The sequence below is a fragment of the Lynx canadensis genome, chromosome A3 (genome assembly GCF_007474595.2).
Source record: "Lynx canadensis isolate LIC74 chromosome A3, mLynCan4.pri.v2, whole genome shotgun sequence".
NCBI classification, from domain to species: domain Eukaryota; kingdom Metazoa; phylum Chordata; class Mammalia; order Carnivora; family Felidae; genus Lynx; species Lynx canadensis.
In genome coordinates, this window is record NC_044305.1 from 21784970 (window position 1) to 21809611 (window position 24642).

At 56.2% G+C, this 24642-nt stretch overlaps 1 protein-coding gene across 4 annotated transcripts in view; it reads right to left on the reverse strand.

The window, feature by feature from the left end:
* Positions 1 to 19369: 19369 nt before the first annotated feature.
* The window catches only part of SRC (SRC proto-oncogene, non-receptor tyrosine kinase), a 33614-nt gene continuing 28341 nt past the window's right edge, over positions 19370 to 24642 (reverse strand). For all 4 annotated transcript variants that reach the window (XM_030309641.1, XM_030309640.1, XM_030309637.1 and 1 more), the window contains 4 exons: positions 23035 to 23111; positions 22162 to 22315; positions 21938 to 22069; positions 19370 to 21643 (listed from right to left, as the gene is read on the reverse strand). In XM_030309641.1, coding sequence (XP_030165501.1) covers positions 21435 to 21643; positions 21938 to 22069; positions 22162 to 22315; positions 23035 to 23111 — 572 coding nt within the window. In that variant the 3' untranslated portion in view covers positions 19370 to 21434. The remainder of the gene's footprint in view (positions 21644 to 21937; positions 22070 to 22161; positions 22316 to 23034; positions 23112 to 24642) is intronic.

The window sequence follows — 24642 nt, forward strand, 5'->3', positions numbered from 1 at the left end:
TGCTGGCATGTGTCTCCATCCTCGCGGACCGCGGGGAGAAACTCAGGGCCCCCGCACAGCGGGCCGGGGATGTACTGCCCAGGAGAAGGTACGGAGTGAGGGCACAAGGTGCTCAGAGCAGAACAGGAGCTGCAGGAAGGAGAAAGACTGCGGGACCCTTTACGCTCTGAGAGAAAAACGCGTAAGGCCTATCATCTTAAGTCACTTAGGTGGTGTCTCTGGCACCAGGCGGTCCGGACAAATCCCACCTCCACTACTTACTTGCTGTGTCACCTGGAACAAGTCCCTTAACCTCTCTGAGCCTTGGTTTCTCCATCTGCAAAATGGGGGTAATAACATACCGTGTTGTGACGATTCAATGAAAAGCCATGTGGAAGGCTCTTAGGGTGGTTTCTGGCCTGTAGTTAAGTACTACATAAAATTAGCTGTTGTCGTTGTCATAGGCTGCCTTGCTCTGCCCTTGAGGACCTGCAGCCTCTGGGGAGGCGGACATACAAAAAGAGAACGAGGATGCGACTTGAGATTTGTTCTGACAGCCGCACGTGTGAGAGAACGCAGGGAGGGGGCCGCTTCCTAACAGGGGGTCCGGAAAGGCTTTAGCGAAGGAGGGTCCTCTGAGCTGGGCCTTGAAGGATGCACACAAGGGGGAGGATGCATTAGCCAGGGGGAGAAAGAAGGTTTATTCATTATTCCAGCTAGTCTCCAGCATCCCCCCCCAAGGGTCTGGCCTGTGCCGGACGGACGATGTCAGAGCTCCAGACTGCGTATCAGGCCGGACCCCGGTGTCACCCCCGGTCTGGTGGGGGAGGCAGGCACGGAAGAAACACAGCTGAGCCGTGAACCACTCAGGGATCAAGGGCACTGACCCACATGCAACTGAAAATCACGTATAACTTTTGACTCCCCGCCCAAATTTAGCTACTAATAGCCTACTGTTGACTTGAATCCTTACCAATAACCATCAATTAACCATCCATTAACACATAGTTTGGAGTTCTGTGTATTCTATACTGAATTCTTGCAATGAAGCAAGCTAGAGCGGAGAAAAGTTATTAAGAAAACCAACCACAAGGAAGAGAAAACACATTCACAGTACTGCAGTATACTTATCCAAAAAAATCTGCATATAAATGGACCATGCAGTTCAAGGCCGAGTTCTTCAGCTATAGACTGACTGGTGTGAAAGAATAAGGCAGCGACGGGGAGGTGCCTAAGGCTCATGAGAGCCCCGGACAGGATGCCCACGTGGGGCTGACAGGAGGGGCACCATGACGGAGCAGGAGGAGAGAGCCAGGTAAACGGGCTGAGGACGGGAGAAGGCCAGGGGACAGCCATAGCCAACGCCGATAAGGTGGGCACCTGTGCTGCTGAAGGCCACCTGTGTCCCCAGGCTTTCCTCCCCCATTCCCACCACCCACAGGCCTCCATGGTTTCTCTCGCCCACTCATTCCATGAATATCTATTGGACACCTCAGAAGAGCCCAACCTGGGTGGACCCACCTCCTTCCTCCCTCCCCAGCTGTTGCCTGGCCCCTCACAGCCCCTCACCATCCTCCCTCTTCACTGCTGCCAGAGGGCATGTTGCCCAACTCCACCACTGTGACAGTTTCACGCCCTTGTTCCACAACCTTCACTAGCTCCCTGTGGCCCACCAGGCAAAACCCAGAATTCCTCCTGACTGCCATCCCCTCTGGGACCAGGGTGGGCTGGGCCATCTCTGGGTCCCCTGCTCTGGCACAGGATAGACCCCAGCTCACGTTTGACTGAATGACAGAGTATCTGTCTTTATTTGGGGTCTGGTGCAGTTCTGACTCCCCCATCCCCCCTTCCACCCACACACTCACCACAAACACAGACACACTCCTCTCTGTTTCTGTCTTCTGTGTGTGTGTCTTGCTCTCTCTCTCTCTCTCCATCTCCCTATCTCCTTCTGTCTCTGTCACCAGCACTACTCCCTGACTCTCTCTCTCTCTCTCTCTCTCTCGTTTCTTTGTGTATCCTTCCGTCTCTCCCTCTGTCTCTAGATCTCTACATCTCTCTGTGCGTCTCTCCGTTTCTCCCTGGGTCACTGATACCCTTTGGTCCTCTCCTTCTCTTCCTCTGTCTCCCTGTCTCTTTGTCCCTCCTTCCCTCCGCCTCTGTCTCTGCGTGTATGTCTCTCTTTCACTGTGGGTCCAGTTTGCACAGACCTAATGCCCTCTGCACGGCAGATCCCCTTCCAGCCCCGGTCAGCCTCGGGCTCCTGGGCTACACGCCGGGGTCTTTCTCCCACCCACTCCCCAGCTTTGGTTTTCTCTTCCTCACAACCTTCTCTGGGGTTGAATTCAACGTCCCTCCAACCGGAGGGTCAGCCCCGCCACGTGTCTGGCGTGTGCCCACTCACGCGTACACATGCGCCTCTGCCCATCCGTCTGTCTGTCTGCCTGCCTGGGTCAGGCCTCCTCCCCAAGTTGCTCTGAGTCACTCATTCAAATGCCAGGCAGGGAGCACCCACTACATCACGGATCTGGAGCCCCAGTCCTTGAGGAGAGGGACAGCGACGAGAACAACCACAGTGGGACTGCAGCAAATGCCCACTGAGCGCTGGCCACATGCCTTCGTTCTTTTTGTGTTTTTAAATTTTTTTCACACTTATTTATTTTTGAGAGAGAGAGACAGAAAGATAGCATGAGCGGGAAAGGGGCAGAGAGAGAGAGGGAGACGCAGAATCCGAAACAGGCTCCAGGCTCCGAGCGGTCAGCACAGAGCCCGACGCGGGGCTTGAACTCTGAACTACGAGATCATGACCTGAGCCGAAGTCGGCCGCTCAACCGACTGAGCCACCCAGGCGCCCATCATTCTTCAGTCTTCCTCCTGCCTCTGTCTTGGACTTCAGGGAACTGAGGCAACAGGGGCAAGGTCCCACCAGGAAGCAGTGACTGCCCATCTGCCAGGCTCTGGAATCCACACTCTAAGCCCCCCCTGGATGCCCCCTCCCTGGGGAGAAGGAGGCTCCGAGGCTGTGAGCCCCCTCTCTGCCCCCCCGCACCCAGCCTGCCCCATCCCCTGGGGGCCTCAAAGTCACCACAGTCTAGTGGAGGGGACCTAGGAAACTCCAGGCTGGCCCAGGGCCGGGGGTCGGGGGTGGGGTTCTGACCACCTCAGGGAGAGGTTCTGGGGACAGAATTGGCAGGAAGCCCGGATGGCTCGAGAGCGGGTGTTGGAAGGCAAGAGTCAAGCAGGGGCCTCGCCTGGGTGCCGACAGCAGGTGACTGGTGCGGGCCTGCAGAGACCCCGGATGGGTGCGCGGAAAGGGAGCGGTGGGGGCCCCGAAGCAGGGACAAGAGAAGGAGCTGGGACTGCTACCCAAGGAAACTTCAGCGGCTGTGCATACCCGTGTGCACACACCCGGGCCCAGCACAGAGTTTGTTGCTGGGAGAGAAGTCGTGTATGGCGGGGGCAGGGGGAGGCAGGGGCATGTGAAACGGACCCACAGAGGGAAGCGGCTGGGACTCGGGCAGAGAGAAGAGGGGAGGGGCAGCTTGGTGGCAGCCAGAACTAACCAGCGTCCTTTACACGATCCATCACCTCTGAGCCTCACGACTCTTATTATCCCCATTTTGCTGGCGAGGACACGCGGGCTCCACTGAACGTCACCAATCTGAGGACCACAGTGAGACGTGACCCAGGCGTCGGCACCCACGTCCAGAGCTCGTCTGCCGTGTGGCCTGAGAGGCAGAGCCAGAGCGGAATGGAGGTGAGGGCCCTAGGGGCGGGCGGAGAGAGACCAACAGGGGGACAAGGGACCTGGAGGGAGATAGTTCTCTTCTCAGTGGGAGGCAACCCGGGCCCTGGGGAGAGGCTGGGAGGTTCCAGACTGCCCGCCTCTTGCTCCCACAAACCACATCGCACTTCCCAGCCCTCACAAGGATGAAACAAGGCACAAGGACAGCTTCCAGAAATGTTGCCCAGTTTCCGGCACCTGTGTCCTCCACCTGCACTCTCCTCCCCCGACCCCCCAAGCTCTAGCTCATGTTCATTCTCAAGGAACCTGAGACCAAAGAGGCAGGAAAGGAAGGCAGGAGAGACACAAGGAAGGGAAAGGAGGGGACCTCGGGTCTCTCTGTCTCTCCCCCACCTCATTTCTTTCTGCTCACTCTCTCTGTCTAGCTTCCTCTCTCCCACCACACACACACACACACACACACACACCTGATGAAGTCCCAGAGGAAAAGAGGGAGACGGGAAAAGGCAAGCAGACAGGCAGATGGGCATCCAGGGTGAGAGACGCATCCCCGACATGCACCCCCCGGAGCTCACAGAGTGGGGGCAAAGTTCAGTGAGACTGTCGGGACAGACAGACCTTCCCAGACAAAGACATTCCAATTGTTCAGCTGGGCTGACCGAGACACGTGGGGGTGTCCCAAGTGGGGACCCCCCAAAGGCTTCTGAAGGAACGAATGAGTGAGAAGAGGATGAAATAGAGTGAAGAGAAAGGGGAAAGAAAAGGTTCAGAGGCACCAGGAAGAGACTGTAAAAAGACCTCCCCAAATCAGCCGTGGCTTCTTTCTCTCTGGGAAGTGGAATTATAGGGGATTTTTATTTTATACTCTTCTGCACATTCTTTTTGGGATTTTCCACCTTTTCTGCAGTGAACACGTACTACTTCTGAAACCAAAGGAAAGCAATAAATGTCATTTCCAAAAGAGAGAAAACGTCCACGGAGGGGAACAAAGTGCGCGCACACACACACACACACACACACACACACCATTCTTTCTGCTCCCAGCGTGAACAGCCAGAGTGAGAGTCCAGAAATCTCCAAGGAAGGAAAAGGGGAGAGACGAGAAGAAAGACGAGGCAGGCAGGGAGGACGGGAGACGGGTGAACAGACACACTCACGCAGACCTAGCACAGGGCGTGACTCAGCGTGGATGCTACAACAATGGGAGTCCAACACCCTCACGGTTCTTACGCTGGTTGTGGTTAGAGCTTACTGCAAAGGTAATCACGCAATCTGTGTTCCTGGCAGACAATTTTTTAAATGATGCTCTATGTTTTGAATGAGCAAGAGAACTTATGAATGAGAGTGGCCAACAGAGGTAGAAGGAGAGCAAACTGTGAGGAAACCAGAAAGGAAGCCAGCGGGGCAAGAGTGGCTGGAGGGATGCGCACACACACACACACACACACACACGGGATGGGGCAGAAGAAAGATGGCAATTCAAAAAGGTTGCAGGAGAGGGAGGTGGCAAGCAGACAGGCAGATGGGCATCCAGGGAGACAGACGCACGGACACACATCCCCCCCCCCCCCGCAGCATGCACCCCCCGGAGCTCACAGAGCGTGGGCAAAGTTCAGTGAGACATGGGCAACGGGAGGGGCATGCTACCCCACAGGCACACACTTCCTAGTCGGCAGAGGGGGTTTTATGAATGAATGAAAGTGACTGTGGATGGGAATCCCCAGGGCCGGGCAGAAGTGATACCCCCAGAGACAGAGGGACAGGCTCCGAGAGGCACAGGGTGGGAGCTCAGATGCACACCAGGGAGTGAGAGCCTCAGGCGGGAACAGCGTGCGAGACAGAGAGGAGGGGAAGTAGAGAGTGTGAGAGGGACACGCACACACAACCCGGTTTAGGATCCGCTCCCCGGTATGCTCCCAGTGTCCCCTCCTCCTGGGAAATGGGACGTCTATTGTTCTCCCAGTGCTTCTCTGTAGTTTCTAAGCGTTGTATCATGAAGAGGGATGCATCACTTCCGCTCAGGAAAGAACGTGTGCCTTGAAAGAAAGAGGGAATGGAGACGAAGCCTCCGGGCAGAAGCAGGAGGACGTGATCAGGCGTGCACACGCGCGCACACACACACACACACACGCACCTGGACCTGTGGGAAGACATGAGGAGGGGGAACACGGAGCAGTGGGGAGGAGGGGGAAGTAGGGAAACTGAGGCACTGAACCCCAAACCTCCAAACACATCCCCACTCACACAGGGAGAACAAGCTCCTGGAGGAAGCTGGCGGTGCATTTACGGTTGCCGACTGTGTGCAGGTCCCTAAGATTAGACTGGTCGCCTCAAGCCCACCGCAGTCTTGAGTGGCACATCTGGGGTGACCAAAGGCTCAGGCAGGGGAAGAGTCTCCCCCAAAAGGGTCCCAGGGCCCCAGAGCTCAAACAAAGCAGGGCCCTGGGGAAGGAAGAAGAGTTTGCCAGCCAGATGAGGGAGAAGGAGTGGGGTGAAGGTGGGCCAGCTGGCCAGGCAGAGCGCAAAGCCTGAGCACAGGGAGCAGTAGTGAGTGGTGAGAGAGACAGAGACAGAGACAGAAACAGAGAGAGAGACACAGAACATGGGAGGCGGCCGCAGGGCGAGGCCAGGCCTGGAAGTTGGCTTTGTTCTTCCAACAGGGTTTAAGCACTGAAGGCGGGGATTATTTCTGACCCCTGATGGCAGCAGAAGCGGGGAGACCCGCAGAGGCAGCCCAGGGAGAGATGGGGTGGCCCGGTGAGGAAGGGAGAGGAGCCGGATGAGAGCCGCTCAGGGACAGCGTCTGCAGGAGGGCTTACTGTATGGGGAGCGGAGAGGGGGGTGATGAGGATCCCCAACTCGGAAGCAATTGGGGGACCAGGTCTCATATTTGTGGCAAACATGGGGGTGCGAGGGGTCCCTCCTCAGGCGCCTCAGGAGGGGTGAGGTGACAGCCGGGGGGTCCAGGTGGGAAGACAAGACGCCAGGCAGTACCCCCTGGGAGCTCCAGCGGGTTGGGAGCAGGTAGAGGGAGGGGAAGGAGGCCCAGGCGTGAAGGCGCACTCACAGACAAGCACACACGCACACGCACACACACACGCGTGTGCACACGTGCGCCAGAGATCAGGAGGAAGGGGAGAAGACAGAGCCTGAGGGGGGGAGGGCACGAGACACGTGGCGTGAGACAGTCAAACATGGGCACATCTGGAAAAATCCAGGAGGAAGGAGAGGGAGGCCCAGAGAAGGAGGAAGAGGGAGAGAGCAGGGGAGCAGAGAGACGGAGAGAGAGGTGCAGTGGGGAGAGAGGGATGAAGTTAGCGGTGAGGACGAGTGAAGGAGGGACCCAGAGAGTCAGACGGAGCCACGGAATCACACACGGAGAGAGGCCGAGAGAGACCTCGGTGCCAGGGCAGAGCCACCTTAGACACAGAGAGAGGGCAGAGGGAGAGGAGGGTCTATCTCTCTCCTCTCCTCTCCTCTCCTCTCCCTCCCTCTCTCTCTTTCTCTCTCACACACACACACACACACACACACACACACACACACGTGCGCGAGCAAGCATGAGCAGCCCTGCACCAGAGGGGTGGTGACTGAACTGAGGGATGAAAGCCGGTGACTCACAGACACAGCACAAAAGCAAGAACCCGCAGAGGGGCCATGGGGCGGGGGCTCTCTCTCACTCCCTCTCTCCTTCTGGGGGGGTTGTGTGTGTGTGCATGCGCGACTCGCACACGGAGGGAATGACAATGACTCCCAGGGCTGGAGCAGAGAGAAAGCAAGAGTGCGGTGGGGTGGGACAGCCAGATGAATGGTCAGGCTGACCGAGAGCAAGGGGACAGCGAGACACAGACATGCACAGAGCAAAGCATTTGAGGCTTAAAAGGAGCACAAAGCCAGCGGATGCTCCAGAGAAGGAGGCGTGACAGACAACCAGATGGACAAAAGCCACCCGCACACAGGGGGAGACGCAACGGGGACCTGAGGCTCTCAGAGGAAGAGGGGAAGGCAGGGGAGAGGAGAGGCCGAGGGGCCAGGCCACATGGGTCCCTCCGTCTTCCCTGCCTTTCCTCACCCTCCCTCACAGAAGGGCCCACACCCGCCTGTGAGGAGTGCCATCCTGGGCCTGGGTGACCCAGAGCCTAGAGCAGCACATGGTGGGGCAGAATCTATTCCGGAAGCCCCTTCTTTCCAGAAGCCACAGATGGAAAAGGCATGCAGCCAGCCCAAGGTAGCCCAGATTATTCCAGGAACATGAGGGCCAGGGAAGGGAGAGTCCAGCCTTCGACAGGGGTCCTTTGAGACTCAAAAGACACAGTAGATAAATCGTACCATGCAATACTATTATTCATCCATAGAAAGGGAACAAAGTCTTGATATGTGCTACAATGTGGGTAAACCTTGAAAAACTTAATGCTTAAGTGAAAGAAGCCAGATTCAAAAGGTCACCTTTCCTGTGACTCCTTTTATAGGAAATATCCAGAACGGATAATCCACAGACCACAAGGCAGGTCCATGGTTGTCAGGGACGGGAAGTGGGGAGAGAGAACAGGGAATAACTGTTTAACTGGTGTGGGATTTTCTTTGGGAGTGCTAAAAAAAAAAGGTTTTGGAACTAGACAAAGATCGAATAACATTGTGGATGAACTAAATGCCACTAAGCCCTTCACGAAAATGATTAATTTTGTTATATGAATTCCACCAAGATAAAAAAAAATGTTTAATTTTTTTTTTCAACGTTTATTTATTTTTGGGACAGAGAGAGACAGAGCATGAACAGGGGAGGGGCAGAGAGAGAGGGAGACACAGAATCGGAAACAGGCCCCAGGCTCCGAGCCATCAGCCCAGAGCCTGACGCGGGGCTCGAACTCACGGACCGCGAGATCGTGACCTGGCTGAAGTCGGACGCTTAACCGACTGCGCCACCCAGGTGCCCCTGTTTAATTTTCTTAAAGTAGGTGTTCACTAAGCAGACACTTGGGGAAGGGATTTCTGGGTGTAGGGACCAGCACGTACAAAGGTGGAGAGACTTCTCCCTCTCTTTCTGCCCCTCTCCCACTCTCTCTCTCTCTCTCTCTCTCTCTCTCTCTCAAAAATAAATAAAAACATTTTTTAAGTGGGGGGGGGCACCTGGGTGGCTCAGTTAAGCGTCCGACTTGGGCTCAGGTCATGATCTTGCGGTTCATGAGTTTGAGCCCCACATCGGGCTCTGTGCCGACAGCTCAGAGCCCGGAGGCTGCTTCAGATTCTGTGTCTCCCCCTCTCTCTGCCCCTCTTCTACTCACACTCTGTCTCTCTCTCTCAAAAATAAATAAAAACATTAAAAAAAAAAAAAAAAACCAAAGGTGTAGAAGCTTGAAGGCAGGTGAGGGGTGGGGTTATGGCTGAGGCAGGGGAGGGGCTTGAAAGCAGGAGACATTATAGGAGGTGGGGGTGGGCTCAAGCGGGAGTATGTGATCCCCGCTGCTTTGCCAGGAGAATGGGGGAAGACCTGAGACGGGGAGACCAGGAGGAGGCAGGTGTCTGAGCCACCAAGAGAAGGCTGCTGGGGCCAGTTAGCCAAGGGAGAGCGGCAGATCGGGAAGGCCGGGATGGAACTAGGAGATAGGGGGGAACAAGAGGAGGCACTTCCCTGCATCTTGGCCAGACAGGGCTTAGAAACTAGATCATTCACTCGATCATCACACATGAGTGCTTTCTGCATGCTGGAGACCCAGCACCAAACAGACTGTCCCTGCCCTCCTGGGGCACACAGCGCGGTAGCACGAAGGACTGAAGATAAGCCAAAATAACAATATATAGGATGAGAGCCAGGAGTGACAAGTGCTCTGAGGACAAGTGCAGCAGGGTAGGGGTAAGGAGGGCAATGGAGGATGCTGCTTGAGACCAAGTGGTCAGGGAAAGCCTCTCTGAAGAGGGGACTTTGGAGCAGAGAGCTGAAGGGGTGGGCAGGCACACAGATCCCAAGAAAGGGCCCTCCAGGCAGCAGGGACAGAAAGTGCAAAGGCCCTGAGGTGGGAGCAGCATGTCATATTTAGGGAAAGACAAGGTCAAGGTGGCTGGACCAGAGGGAGCGGTGGGAGGTGAGGGGGATGACAGAAGGGGACTCAAAGAGCCTTCCCGTGCGTACATGGATCTAGGTGAGTGTTTTCCAGTTTGGTTCTACAGAGACACGCCCCTTAAGGGAGGTGGACCCTAGTGAGGACAGGGGGACAGAAGGAAAAGAAGAGGCACGTCAGGCCCCCAGCCCCATCCTTCCCCACTGTGGGGTTTGTTGACCAAAGACTGAGTAAACCCTGAAGATCCCCCCATAAACTCGCCAGCAGCAGAAAGTTAACAGGAGGTGAGACTAGGGAGCCTCAGACAGTTGCACGAACCCAGATGGAGGCCTGCCGCACGAAGGAAGGAGAAGAAAGCTCAGGAAAGGCTCAGACAGAGGGTGGGAGGGAGCCGGGGTTGCTGAGCTGCGAGGCAAGACCCCCACACCGCCAGGGGCTCCAGGATGACGCACAAGGGGACGGCGGTGGCAGCCGGGGCTGGGCACGAGGCGTGACGCACGCAGCCTGCTCGCAGGCTTGCAAGGCGGCCAGACACAGACGGTGACGTGCAACCCCAACAAAGCCCCCAGGACGGGGAGAGGGGACGCGGAGAAGGAAGAGGAGGGGCGGCACGAGTTGTGAGGTAGGCGGCCAGGCGACGGGATCTGCGGCCAGCCGGATCGACAGGAAGCCCATGGCGTCTCCACGGCCCCCAGCCGGAGAAGGACACCGGACAAAATCCCCCAGACAGACCCCTACTCGGGAGACATGACCAGAGACTCAGTGATCCTCACAATACATGGAGACGCGTCCAGGAGGGACCCTCCCTGACATACAGACAGACAGACATCCCCGCATACCCTCATCACTGCACACTGACGGGACTAGTCAACGCACACACACACAAGACAAAGACACACAGAGACGTTCACATAGAAACAATCAGACACCCAGGTCAGGATACACAGGCTGTCAGATAAACAACAGAAAGAGAAACACACACGCACATACACGCACAGGAAAACCAGATACGCGCGCTGGTGCTCAGGGACAGATGGACAGGCAGATCTCAAACTGCCTGACGTGGACAGAGGTGTAAGGACCCTCACTCTGGAACAGATGGAAAGACGCACCCGACACTGGAGAGAGATGGGTGCGACAGCCACAGGGCAAGACAGAAGGAAGGGAGGCTGGTAGAAGTGAACAGATGAGGAGGAAGAGTAGCTGAGGCCACGGGCTGCACTCCAGCCCCCACCCCCGCCGGCTCAGGGTCTCCTTCCACGTGACAGAACCAGGCCACGTATGAGGCCTGCCCCACGGTGGCCGCTCAGCCGCTGTTTGTTGACTGAATGCACGACCAAATTTGCCTGATGTCAGAGGGTCACTCTGGGAGGCCAAGGGCAGGCCGGAGCACTTGGTGGCAGGTGACAGGGAAGCCAGTGAGGACTGTGGCACCCAGCCCAGGGGAGGAAACGAAGCCCGAGCGAAGGCAAGGTTAGAATGGAGAGGACGGAATGAGGCGAGGCCCATTTGGGGGACCATGTGGACAGGAAGTGGGCAAGGAGGGGCAGGGGGAGCGAGGACGAGCCCAGGGCCTGGACCCGGGTGCTGAGTGGGTAGTGGTGCCTATGGAATGTCCAGGAGGCAGGTGTACAAGGAGATCTGCAGACTGGGGGTGGGCCACGCAAAGGGAGAGGTGAGGCCCAGAGTGAGTGAGGTCTCCAGACTCGGGCAGGAAGGGAGAAGAGGGCAAGACACAGAGGAGGAGGCATCCGAAAGGTAGGGGGAGAGTCAGGAGACGCAGAGTCACTGAGGTCTGCGGAGTCAGCCCCGGGTTTGCTGGCAGGTGGGAGAGGTCATGGTGCCAGCTGTTTGGGGAGGTTGAGAACAAATGCAGCCGAAGGGGGAGGGAGAGGGAGGTGCTGGTGTGAAGACAGCCTGGGACAGGAAGGGGAGGGGTTTCCACAGTGGGAGAGGTGGACGTGGTAGGGGTCAGGGGCTTAGCTCCAAGATCCCGGCCAGAGACCGATGGCAGTGGATCCACTGTGGGCAGAGAGAGTTTGCAAAGGGGGCAGGGGAGGTGCGAGGGGCAGCGGGAGGGGGTGAGGCCGGAGCTGCGGCAGAGGTGGACACGCACACAGGCACGGTGCCAGCCAGCTCTCACCCACCCCTCGGGGACAGCGAGGGAAGAAAGGAGGAGAGAGAGAGAGAAACAGAGCCAGACTCACCTGGAAAAATCTAGATGGAGCCCCCAGGAGCGGGAGAGGAGAGAGAGGCAGAGGTGGGAGAAGCAGTGAGTGAGGGGGAGGCAGTGGGTGAGCGGGACACACACACACACACACACACACACACACTCCTGCAGTGACGCACAGAATTGAAGCAGAATTCAATAATGACTTAGCTACGAAGCAGAGGGAGCGAGAGAGAGGGAAGGCAGGGATTTAGACATACAGCCTGTCTTTGGAGGGACTCAATTGTTGACCGAAGGAAGGAACAAAGATGAGGGACTCCCAGAAGGGAAGCAACAGCTAAGAGAGTTCTAAGACAGACAGAACATCACACGTACACACAACGACGTAAAGCAACGAGAGTAAACAGAAGCGGTCAGAACAGCGGTTCCCTTGGTGGGGGCGGGTGGTCGCGTGAGAAGGAAGCTGCTGGGGGCTGCGAGGTCCGGGTCTGGCTCGGGAAAGTGGGTCCACAGGTGTAGACACGGGTGACATTCACTGAGGTTTTTCCCTTAAGATTTGTGCATTTTATGGTATGGAAGTTACATTTTTTTAATGAGAGAAAGACAATAAGAGATAGAAGGAAATAGGTATGTGTCAGATGGGGAGGGAGGAACGGGGACACACACACACACACACACACACACACACACTCACACACACACACACACACAACGATGCCCAGTAAGAACAGAGCCTGACAAAGTCTGATGAAAAGGAACGTAAAAAGGTAATGTGACCAAGAAACACTGATGCCTAGACCCTCCCACGGAAAGAGAGACTCCGGAGAGACCTGAATTAGGAGGGGGTCCCATGGGGCAGGAAGGAAATCACCAACATTGGCCCCTTGAGCTGGAGACACTCAAGGCTGGGGGCTCCTGGAGCATTCTACCGCCACGGAATGGCCTGGTCAGGGTGACCTGTTGGGGACAGTGAAGCAGGCATGTGGGGGCAGTGGGTGGGGATGGTGCTGAGGCTGGGGTGGGCCTTGAGGGGTGCAGGGGCTGGGGTGGGAGGTGGCGAGGGGCCCAGGAGCTCACACAGAAGGGCAGGGGAGAGAGACGGAGGCCAGCGTAGGTGCTGAGAGGGCCCAGCGGTGTGCAGGGGGAGACACCAGTGGGCCCAGGAAGGCGGGTTAGGAAAAGGGCCTAGAAATCACTCTCAGACACGCAGACGGATGGATGGAGACGCAGATCACCATATGCTTGTCTACAGAGTGAAAGCAAATGCCGGACACAGAGCCTCAGAGCTGGAGGTGGAAGGAGAAAAAGAGAGAGTTTGGGGGAAGTTAGAGAGAGACAGATAACCAGAGTGTCTTGAAAAATCCAGATGGAGCCGGAGAGGGGATTTCGAGTAGAGAGCAAAAGGGTGAGAGGGGATCTCTCTCTCTCTCTCTCTCTCTCTCTCTCTCTCTCTCTCTCACACACACACACACACACACACACACACACACGACTGTGCAGTCACATCTGAGTGGGAAAACTACCTAATGCTGGGGAACACAAAGAGTTAAGCTAAAGCTCAGAGGCAGAGACGCACAGACAAAGAAAGACAGGAAAACAAAGAGAGAAAAGGAGAAAGCGTGTGGGAGGGAGAGGCGACAGACAGACACAAGTGCAAGCGGGACACATGAGTCTCAAGTCCACCGGAAGCACGACCCCAAGAGAGGAGTTTGGAAAGAGAAAACCCGAGACGGCACCTGAATGACAAGGCTGAAGAGTAGGCTCTGCTGAGGAAGAGAGGGAGGCACCTGTCCCCCTCCCCCGGGGCTGCCTCTTCAGAGCGGTGCAAATGACGGTTTGAGTCAGGAGGAATGAAAGAGGTGTCGCACGCACGGGACGCATGGGACACACAGCCCCTGCTGGACTCGGGCAACAGTGAGGGAGTCGGGACGGGACCGTGTATGCCACACGCACCCCATCCACACGCAACACAGGCCACACACGTGCCACATACACACGCGCACGTAGACAAACGTAGGAAGCCCAGAGAAGAGACAAGACTCGGATAAGTCCCAGAGGGAAGAGGAGAGGAGCGAGATGGGAGATAAACACAGAAAAAGCAGGAGCTTTCCACGCGCCTCTCTCGCTCTCTCCCAGTGTCCGTCCGGATGTCTGTCGGGCCGGCTGCCTCACACACGGTCGCAGCCCCAGGAGACAGAGGATGTGGTGACTCGATGGCCAGCCCGGCCCAGCTCGGCCACCTCCCCGCTCCCGGCCTTTGTTCTTTGCCCTCCTCCCCCACCTGGTACTCCTGGCCCCTAGGCCTCCCTCAGCTCTGCCTCCCCGGGGAGCCCTCTGGACCCTCTGTTCACACTCAGGACCCCACCCCTACTCTCCCAGGACCATCTGTTCCGCTCATCTGTCCCACACAGGGTATCCCTCACCCCTGAACCGCCAGCCCAGCCAGGGCCGGACCTACAGCAGGTGCCTCGTGGAAACTGGTCCAATGGGCCAGGGAGGGAGCGGATGCTCACACACCTGAGCGAAGGCAAAGTTAGAGAGCAGCAGGGTGAATGTGGACCGAAGGCAGAGGGTAAAAGGGGAGGGGGGAGGGATGAGTGGAGAGTAGAGCAGGTGCCCCTGGAATAATGACGACGGAGACTGAGGGGGGCAGAACACTTGGGTGGGGGTGAGAGAGAACACTGACCCTCCAGCCCAGGGCAAGGGGCCAGGGTGCAGGAGCACAGCCTGCACCGGAAATTCGACAAGCATACAGAGCCAGGAGGCCAGAAGGCCTTCGGGACAGAGGGGGAGCCAGACACCTGCTCCCTGCCGGACACACAGACAGGAGGGCCACGTGTTGGGAGAATAAGTGAATTAACGGAGGGACCCCAGAGAAATGGACAAAACTGCTAGGGCAAGAGAGAGCTGGACAGAGACAGAGAGAGACAGTGGGGGAGGGGCTGACACAGGTCACCTTGCTCTGATGCACTCACACCGAGGTCAAGGGCAAACCACAGGGGGCAGAATGCAGAAGAAAGAACGGAGAAGATAGCAGGTTAAGAGGACACATAATGTGCCAGGAGCAGCATTTACCAGGCCTAGCACAGAGGACATGCCCGGTAAATCTACAGCCCACAGTACTTTAGGGGCCCACAAAACATTTTAATTTTTCTTAAAATCAGAAGACAAATAGGGGCACCTGGTGGCTCAGTCGGTTAAGCGTCTGACTCTTGATTTCAGCTCAGGTCGTGATCTCATGGTTCATGAGTTCAAGCCCCAAGTAGGGCTCTGTGCTCTCTGCTTGGGATTGTCTCTCCCTCTCTCTCTGCCCCTGTCCTGCTTGCTCTCTCTCTCAAAATAAGTAAATAAAGTGAAAAAAGGAAGAAGAAGAAGACAAATAAACTTTTAGCTCATTTTTTTTGAAGTAAACTCTACACCCAATATGGGGCTCAAACTCACAGCCCAGAGATGGACAGTCGTATGTTCCGTCAACTGAGCCAGCCACACGCCCCTCAAACAACGCTTTAATATATATTCACATATTTGACTTTACACCAATATTGTAATATAATTTTGAATGTTTCTTACGGAGGAAGGGGCTCACGAAGGCAAAGCTAACTGGGGCCCACCGAAGGCCTAACGGGCCCCCTCTGTGGGAGCGCACAGGTGAGTTGAGTTTGGGACATTTAAAGAGGAGGTGTCCAGGGCGTGGTCGCCAGGGAAACCGTCCAGGACGGAGGCCTTGAAGCCGAGGCTGGAGGGAGCACGGGACTAAGTCCGGGGCCAGGATGGGGACTGAGCAAAAATTCACCCCAGAGGCCAAGTCCCAGGAGTCACGGGGAAGGAGCGCACTAAGAAAAGTGCAGACACGTGGAGGTGGGAGGCAGAGACAGACCCAGTGGCACAGAGATCCAGCCACACACATGTGGACACACGGACGCACCCCACCCGGGGGGATGGGACAAAGACAAAGATGAACAGTCAATGAGACCACACAAGGGGGAGGCATCGGGGTACGCAGAAGCAGACAGAAGACAGACAGATGGACAGGCTGGCAGAGCTAGGTGGGGAGACACAGATCCAGGATCCCGTGGGTCACACTGTGAGGGAAGCACAGGTCCGGGCACTGGGTGGGAAAGGCCCTCGGGTGTGGAGGGCTGGGGACGGCGAGGACCGGATGAACAACAGACAGATGGACAGAGCTCCGTCTCCCTCCCCCCACCACGGCACCAACTTGACCCCCAGACCCCTTTGCCTGGCTGTTGCCATCTCTGTCTCTGTGTTTCCGTCTCTGTTAGTGTCTCTTTTTCTCTCTGCAAACCGCAGCTTTTCTGGAGCCCACAAGAGAAAAGATGAAAGATGAGATAAGAGAAAATGCAGACGATGGACCTCGCGTACGCGTACGTTGTGTGTGTGTGTGTGTGTGTGTGTGTGCGCACACACCTTCAGCACAGGGCCTGGTAAGAGTTTCATGGGAGCGAAGGGGGTGACAGGAGCAGAAGATGAATGAAGAGAATGAAGGCAGCACAGGCCACAGCCTGGGAGGCAGCAGGGAGCAGGGACACACACGTGCCCCACCACTGCATGCCCGTGGTGCACACACCGCACCCCCTGGAAGCGCAGGGGTGTTGAGAAGGCCAGCGAGACCGCGGAGAACAGAGGCAGGGAGGGGCCCAGAAAGACGGACCCGGCACAGAAGGCCTGACGCAGATACACAGACAGGCACGGCTGCTCACACATTACACGGGCCCCGACAGGACTGGGCCCAGGGCGAATCTTCAATACCAGTTTTCCACACAAACGTATGAAAGAGTGACCAGGCCAGCAGCCCACGGGGAGAGCCAGTGAATGTGAGCCAGAGGACAGACAGACTCCCTCTGAGACAGACAGAGACAAGGAGACACAGAGGCCAATGGGCAGAGAACAGATGACGGGTCTGAATGGACCTGGGACACAGACACATGCCCCACCCTTTCGGGGCGGGAGGGATGGAGTCTGGGGCACAGATCAGGGTCTGTCCGTGTGTGTGCTTTTCTGTATCTTTCCTACTCTGCCATAAGGAATATATACTATTTTCTCCATGAGGGAAGACATCTCATTTTCCTCAGAGAAAAAAATACATGCAGAATAAGAGAAAAACCACTGAAATCAGGAAGGGAAGGTGGAGAGGACTCGGGGGTCCCAGGGTCTCCAGTCCCCGGAAGTGGGCTAGAATCAGGAGAGGGCTGCAGGAGGAGCAGAGGGGCTACGGGACGGTGGTCACCCAGACCGCGCATCTCTCACCTCTCCTCTCTGTCTCTCTCGCGACGAGCAAAAGCGAACTGGACAGAGGCCCAGAGTGAGGGAGTCAAAACCAGAGAAGGAGCCAGAGACAAGAGGTGGGAGAGATGGAACCAGCTTTCTTGCCTCCCTTCCCTGACCAGACACGTGGGCCAGATCTGGGTGCATCAGCTCGACCTTCCCTGGTCCCTCAAGCTCTTGTACCAGCGGGTGAGCTGTGTGGACTGACACAACAACCCTTGCAAGTTTCAGGGGGTCAGGGAAAGCTCCAAGAGGTGGTCTGTGGCCTCTGAGATGTGTCTTGAAGGATGAATAGGAGTTTTCCAGGTTGCAGAGGGAAAAGCAAGGGTATTCTCCACAGTGGAAAGAGCTTGGGCAAAAGCATGGGGTGTGGGAGGGCCTGAGGAAGAGTCAGAAGTCAGAGAGATTGACAAGCAAGAAAATCTGTGAGACAGAGAAACTAGGGAAAGAGACAGCAGCCAAGCAAAGAGAAAAAGAGAAACCAGCCACAGCCTGAAACATAGAGACACACGTAGAAACAGAGACAGAAAGAAAATCAGAAGCACACAGAAACACACTGGGAACTATGGAGCAGTGTCGGGGGGAAATAGGAAGAAACAAAAAAAAGTGTTGAGACAGAGAGCCAGGGCCAGACAGAGAGCTGGAGGCAGGAGATTGAGAGACAGACAGAGACGGAGAGGCACAGAGGGAGATAAACACAGAGAAACACGGACCAAGATAGACAGAGAGGTGCAGAGAAAGGGGGCTCAGAGCCTTTCCCCCACGTGGTTCTCGACCGCCCCCCAGCACGGCTCAAGTGTAGTCCCCACCTGCCGGCAGGGGGGATCACTTTGTCCCCATCCTTTTCGGGGATGGGGCACATCCCTGGCCTGCTGGCACACGTTCCTGAGCTCCCCCAACCCACCCAGGCACACCTGGGCCCTGCCAGGAGTGGCCAGCGCCCTGTGTGCCCTCCGAACCCACAGAACCCAGCTGTAAACTGGCCCCGGGAGCCCGAACCTCAGGCACCAACTATGGCACGTGTCCATGTAATACACACAAATCCCGCACACTGATCCGGAGAAAACAGACTCGCTGGCTTCATACCCCATCGATGCCCACATACACACTCACCCCGGGAACTCACAGGCTGGCACACAACCTGGATATGTGTGTATACAGATGCACACAGCCCTGGGCAAACAGATGTCCAACCTCCCGGTCACAGACCCAGGTGAATATGAAGGTTCATACAGCTAGGCACACACTGCCGGGAACCCAGATTCACAGACCACCAGGACGCGTGTCCACACACCAACACAGATGCCCACGAGCAAACTGGCCCAGGCACATACCCACACAAACACAAAGGCACACACTCCTAGGAGCAAACAGAAGGCCCAGCCACAAACACAAACATCCCTGCTCCTGTGTGTGCATCTCTGCGTGTCCATTCTGACCTGGATACTATGGTTTTTGGCTTGTGGAAATACTACTGCAGAGAGAAATGTCCTAATCTTGAAATTTGTTTTTAATTAGACTATTACGATGGCCAGAGGTGACACACAGATGCATGTGTCATGTGATGTAAAATAAATTTCTTCGTAAAGACTGTTGCAAATGAACTGCCCGGTTGTGTCCCTTTAGTGGTGGGGGAAAAGGGAGGAGAGGAAAGGTCTTTGGATTTTTCCCTAGAGTGCACAGGACTTTTGTGGATAGAACCCCACCCAGCCCAGCCCAGCGCTCCTGGGAAACAACACAGCATACACACGGCCACATCTCCCCTTGAGCACATTTGCAACCCCACCCAGGCCCAACAGCCCCACCTGGCCCCCAGACTGTCCCCTGCCACCCTCCCCCTGGGGCATCGGCGTCCTGAACTGCTCACACTTTGGGAGTCCTGGCTTCCCCCGGTGCATCTCAGACACAAGCAGAACTCCTGACAGATGTGCCCACTCCCCAAACAGAGGTGCTGGCGCACACACGGCCACATGCCCAAGTGGCTGTCTCCAATCTGATCATGTCTCCCCCTGGCCTGAAGCCCGCTGGCCACCAGTGCGGCCCGAATAAAGGCCCCTCTGACTACAGTCTGCCCTCACAGTTCACCCCTCTCATTCTCCAGCACACAGTGGATGCCCAGTAAACCACAGGCCACACTTTGAGGTCTGTTTGTGTTTAATCAGACAATATGCAAAGTATTTACAACCAATTCTGGATCCCCCCCTCCCCCCAAGCCTGGGCCGTGGAATTCGGGACCCCCAGGCCCTGCCCAGAGCCGGGGGTCCCCTAGGCCTCTGCATAGTCATCTGAAATCTACAAAACACTGTTTATTTAAAAAAAAAAAAAAAAAAAAAAAAGAACAGTATTAGGACACCTCATACAAAGGGCCCCAGGCAACCGTAAGGGGACTTGAGAGTACGCCGGGGTAAGCAAGCCCAGATTTGACCGGGACGGACGGCAGACTTGCGTAATAAACATGTATGAAAGGAAAAGTTGAAATTTCATAGGCAGGCACCGCTTGGCCTCCTTTCCTGCTGGCAGGGCCCGGCTGGCTCGAGAGCCCCTGGCAGCGGGAATGTTATTGCTGTGATGGGGGGCTGTGAGTGAAATGTACAACATGTCTGGGGAACAGAGCGGGGAGCATTTTTACATGTTAAATATGGACACACACGTGCACACACATAACACACACACACACACACACACACATAGGGGCCCTGGCAAGATGCCCACAAACTGTCGGCCACCCCTTTTAAGATGGGGTACCTGAGGCCCAGGGAGGAGTCGCCACATACCCTAAGGCCAAACATTAGAGCGAGGGCCAGAGTCTCCCGACGCCCCAGGCTGGGCTCACCAAGGTTACGCCAGGCCACAGGGTCTGGAGCAGAGAAGTCGCAGAGGCCACGGCCACACATGGAGGCAGACGCTGCAGCCCAGACAGGAAGGAGGGGGCCACCCAAGGTCACAAAGCCAGGCCTGGTGCATGGCAGTGGACACTTGAACTCGACACCCACCACCCCCCAGCATAGGAACTCCTTTCCTACTCATGGGTTAAGGGGTGCTAACTGGGGGAGGGGAGCAGGGGCCAGGCATTGAAATGACACAGGACAAACGGGGGAAGGAGAACCTGGGGTTCCCTCCTGAGGCTAGGACCACCCAACCACGTGGATCTTGTACTTCGGTTTGATTGCCTCCAGAGCCTGGGAGCTCATTCTCTTTCATGGCTGGCTAGCTCCAAGGATGAAAAAAACACTCCCACTCTGATCGACATCTACTCCCCGACACTGGCATGGTCACCCCTCATTCAGCTGCGCCCTACGCCCGTCTCCACTCCCTCCCTCCACCAACAGTCCCGCCAGTCAGGCAGCGGCAGCAAAGCTCTGTTATCTCTAACTCAGCCTCAGGCCCCTGGTCCCCTGGGCTGCCCCAGTCTGTCCATGGTGCCTCCAAGGACAATCTTGTTGGTTCCTGAGGAAGACAGAGGGAGCACCGGGTTCCAAACCCACCTCAACCCTGAACTGTTCTGTGGTCGTGGGCAAGTCACATCCCCTCTCTGGACTGTTTCCCCACGGGTGCTACGAGGGCATGGAACTGGTGATCTCGAAGGGTCCCTTGGGTCTAAGAACAGGATTGGAGGGGGGTGCCCACCCCACCCACCATCATCAAGTCAAGCTCAGCCTCAGCTGCCCAGCCTGGGAGCCACGGCAGAGGGGTCTGGACCCAGCAGCTTCCACCAACAGGTGTTTCAGAAATGGACGGCAAAGGGCAGGGTGGCGGGCAGGCCGAGGGCCAGCCGCCCATCACTCCTCTTTGGAAAGGCTCTTCGGCCAGCTCTGGAGGCAGACGTGGGGCGATGTGGAAGTGTTAAGGAGTCAACGTGAGGAGCAGACTGAGGCTGACAAAAGGGTGCCCTCAGCCCGTCCTTCTTCCCGGCTCCTCCTGCTGAGACACACAGAGCTCCAGGAGGGAAGGCAGGGAGGACGCATATGGCTGGAGCAGGTGCCGGGACGCAGTCACTGTGCCAGCCTTAAACCCTGTCCTCAAGGCTGCCCCAGGCCCCAAGCCCTTCCATGCCACAAAAGAGGGAGGGGCCTCATCACTGGCAATTCAGCCCCACAGAGGGGATCGATGCGGGCAGGCAGAGGGAGGCAAGACCCTCCATCAGGGGCCACCCAGCCCAGGATCCAAGCCAAGAGGCCAGTCTGGCCCTGTAGTGTGCTCCCTATAGGTTCTCTCCAGGCTGGTACTGGGGCTCAGTGGACGTGAAGTAGTCCTCTAGGAAGGCCTGCAGGTACTCGAAGGTGGGCCGCTCTTCCGGTTCCTTCCGCCAGCACTGGCACATGAGGTCATGCAGGGACTCGGGACACTCAGGCGGGCAGGGCATCCGGTAGCCCCGCTCCACCTGGTCTAGCACCTCACGGTTGACCATCCCTGTGGGAAGAAGGAGGTATGAGGAGGCTGGCTCAGGTGAGGAAAGTGGGACGGGGGGAAGATGTGAGGAGGACAACCGAGAGTGCCTCCAGCCTAGGACAGAGCGGGTGTGACCATGGGTAGGTCGCCTCCCAGGGGCTGAGAGCCCTGACCAGAGAGATTCTAAGATCAGATGCTCAACCTCTTTGTTCTACAGATGAGGAAACTGAGGCCTGGGAAGGGGTATGGCTTGCCCCAGGTCACCAGGGCAGAGGGGTTCAGGGAACAAAGATGGGCCACGAGGAGCCCTCTTACCAGGGTAGGGCACCCGTCCCTTTGTTGTGAGCTCCGTCAGCAGGATCCCAAAGGACCACACATCTGACTTGATGGTGAACCGGCCGTACAGGGCCGCTTCTGGAGCTGTCCACTTGATGGGGAATTTGGCACCTGCGGGAGGGAGAAAGTTCAGGGGAGGCTCAGCAGAACGTCATGACGGTGCCTGCAGAGGGCCCTCTGGCACCGACGCAGACCCTGCCCACCTTGCCGGGCGGTGTATTCATTGTCTTCGATGAGCCGAGCCAGCCCGAAGTCGGCCACTTTGCACACGAGGTTCTCTCCAACCAGAATGTTGGCAGCACGGAGGTCCCGGTGCACGTAGTTCATCCGCTCCACGTAGGCCATGCCCGAGGCGATCTGCAGGCAGAACCCAGGGAACCCGGCTCAGGGACCACCCCGTGCCCCCTTCCAGGTCACGAGTCACGTGCCCAGGGTGGGGAGCCAAATGCCCTGCCCTTGCCAGCCCTCAGGCAAGCGAAGTCAGCTTACAACAAACACCGTTGGCACAAAAGCAGGACCAGAGTTCAGCGGGAATAGGGAACACGGGACAAAGGGCAAGGGCAAAGGGGAAACACAAGACAAGACCGCCCAGGAAGCAGGGTGACGATGAAGAGGCAGGCCCCAGGTGCCCCACAGATACAGATGAGTGCCAGGTCCTGCCTGCTGTGCCGAGTCCCCTCGGAACCTCAGTTTTCTCATGTGTCAAATGGAATAAGGGCCATCCCTACCTCCCCTGATTATGATAAGGAATAATGAGGAAATGATTGTTGAGCACCACTTACAGCAAGCAAGTACCGATGCAGGTTTGTTGAGTGACTGAACAACCTTTACAGAGAAGAAAACTGAGGTGTGAGGCCCCACAGGCATCACTGACTCCTGACGCCCAGCTAAGGGTTCTTTCAATCTCTGCCCAGAGCCACCACTCACAGCACGTATAAGTGGTCCCCGTAGTAAATGTATGTGGCGAGATCAGAGAGGTGGGCGGCAGTCAAGGCAAGCTGCCTGGAGGGGGCTGAGCTAAGTGGGTCGGAGTGCTCTAGGGCCAAGGCCATGAGAGGTGGGCGGGGCTGACTCACCTGAGCAGCCATGTCCACCAGCTGTGGCAGCCGCAGGTACTTGCCTGTCTCCCCCTTGAGAAAGTCCAGCAAACTCCCTGGACAGAGAGAAAGCAGCCCTGTCTTCCCTGAGCCAGGAAGCAGAGATCCCCACACATCCTGCCCACCTGGGCCAGCCAGCCCTGCTTCAAGCGGCACAGCGGACTTCACGTGAACCCATCTCTGAACAAAGCCTCACTCAGCGTTTGTCACTCAGAAGGCGAAGCAGGACGGGAAACAGCCAAATGTCCACCTCCAGGAGAACAGAAGCCGTGGCCCATCCCTGTACCGCACTACCACTACCCGGCAATAAAAAAAGGAACAAACTAGTGACACGGGCGATAAGGGCGACGCTTGGATGTAGAAGATAAAATATGTGAACCTCTAGAATAAACAGAGCTATGATGACAGAAGGCATATCAGTTATTGCCTGGGTTTAGGGCTGGAGGGTACCGTCTGCAAAGGAAAATAAGGGAGCTTTCCGGGGTGACGGAGATCTCCTGCATCTTGAGTGTGGTAAGGGGTACACCGTGTCCATTTGTTAAAACTCACAGAACTGGACACTTAGCATGGTGTATTTTATCGTTTGTAAATTACACCTCCCAAAAGCGGAATTTTGAAACGTTTAACTAATTTAAAAATTAGGTAAAGGTCAAGCCAGGGGCTTGACCTAGAAGTGGCTCCTCTTGGAGGGTTGGGGGACTTTTCTTTCAGCCACATAATGGCAAATGGCTTTGGAAAACTAGCAAACTGGGGAGCCAAGATGCATTGTGGGAAATTATTAAAAACAAAATGAGAAAGGCCACCTTTGGTTTGCCTTTCCATTGACACGACAAGTTGGTTCTATGCCATTCCACCTTTTAAAATGTGCACTCTAGGGACGCCTGGGTGGCTCAGTCGGTTAAGCGATCGACTTCGGCTCAGGTCACTATCTCACGGTCATGGGTTCGAACCCCGCATCAGGCTCTGTGCTGACAGCTAGGAGCCTCGAGCCTGTTTCGGATTCTGTGTCTCCCTCTCTCTCTGCCCCTCCCCCGCTCACACTCTGTCTCTCTCAAAAAATAAACGTTAAAAAAAATTATTTAAATAAAAACAAAATGTACACTCTAGGGATCGCATGGGGGGCTCAGTCAGTTGAGCATCAGACTCTTGATTTCAGCTCAGGTCATGATCCCAGGGTCGTGGGATCGAGCTCCATGCTGAGCGTGGAGCCTAAGATTCTCTCTCTCTCTCTCTCTCTCTCTCTCTCTCTCTCCCTCTGCCTCTTTCCCCAGCTCACACTCTCTCTAAAAAATAAAAAAATAAGGGGTGCCTGGGTGGCTCAGTCAGTTGAGCACCCGACTTCAGCTCAGGTCGTGATCTCACAGTTCGTGCGTTCGAGCTCCGCGTCGGGCTCTGTGCTGACAGCTCGGAGCCTGGAGCCTGCTTCGGATTCTGTGTCTCCCTCTCACTCTGCCCTTTCCCTGCTCACGCACTCGCTCTCTCTCTCAAAAATAAATACACATTAAAAAAAATTAAAAAATAATAAAATAAAATAAAATGTACACGCTACATCTGGGGGGAAGTGAAGTGTGTCCCCTCCTGCCTAGC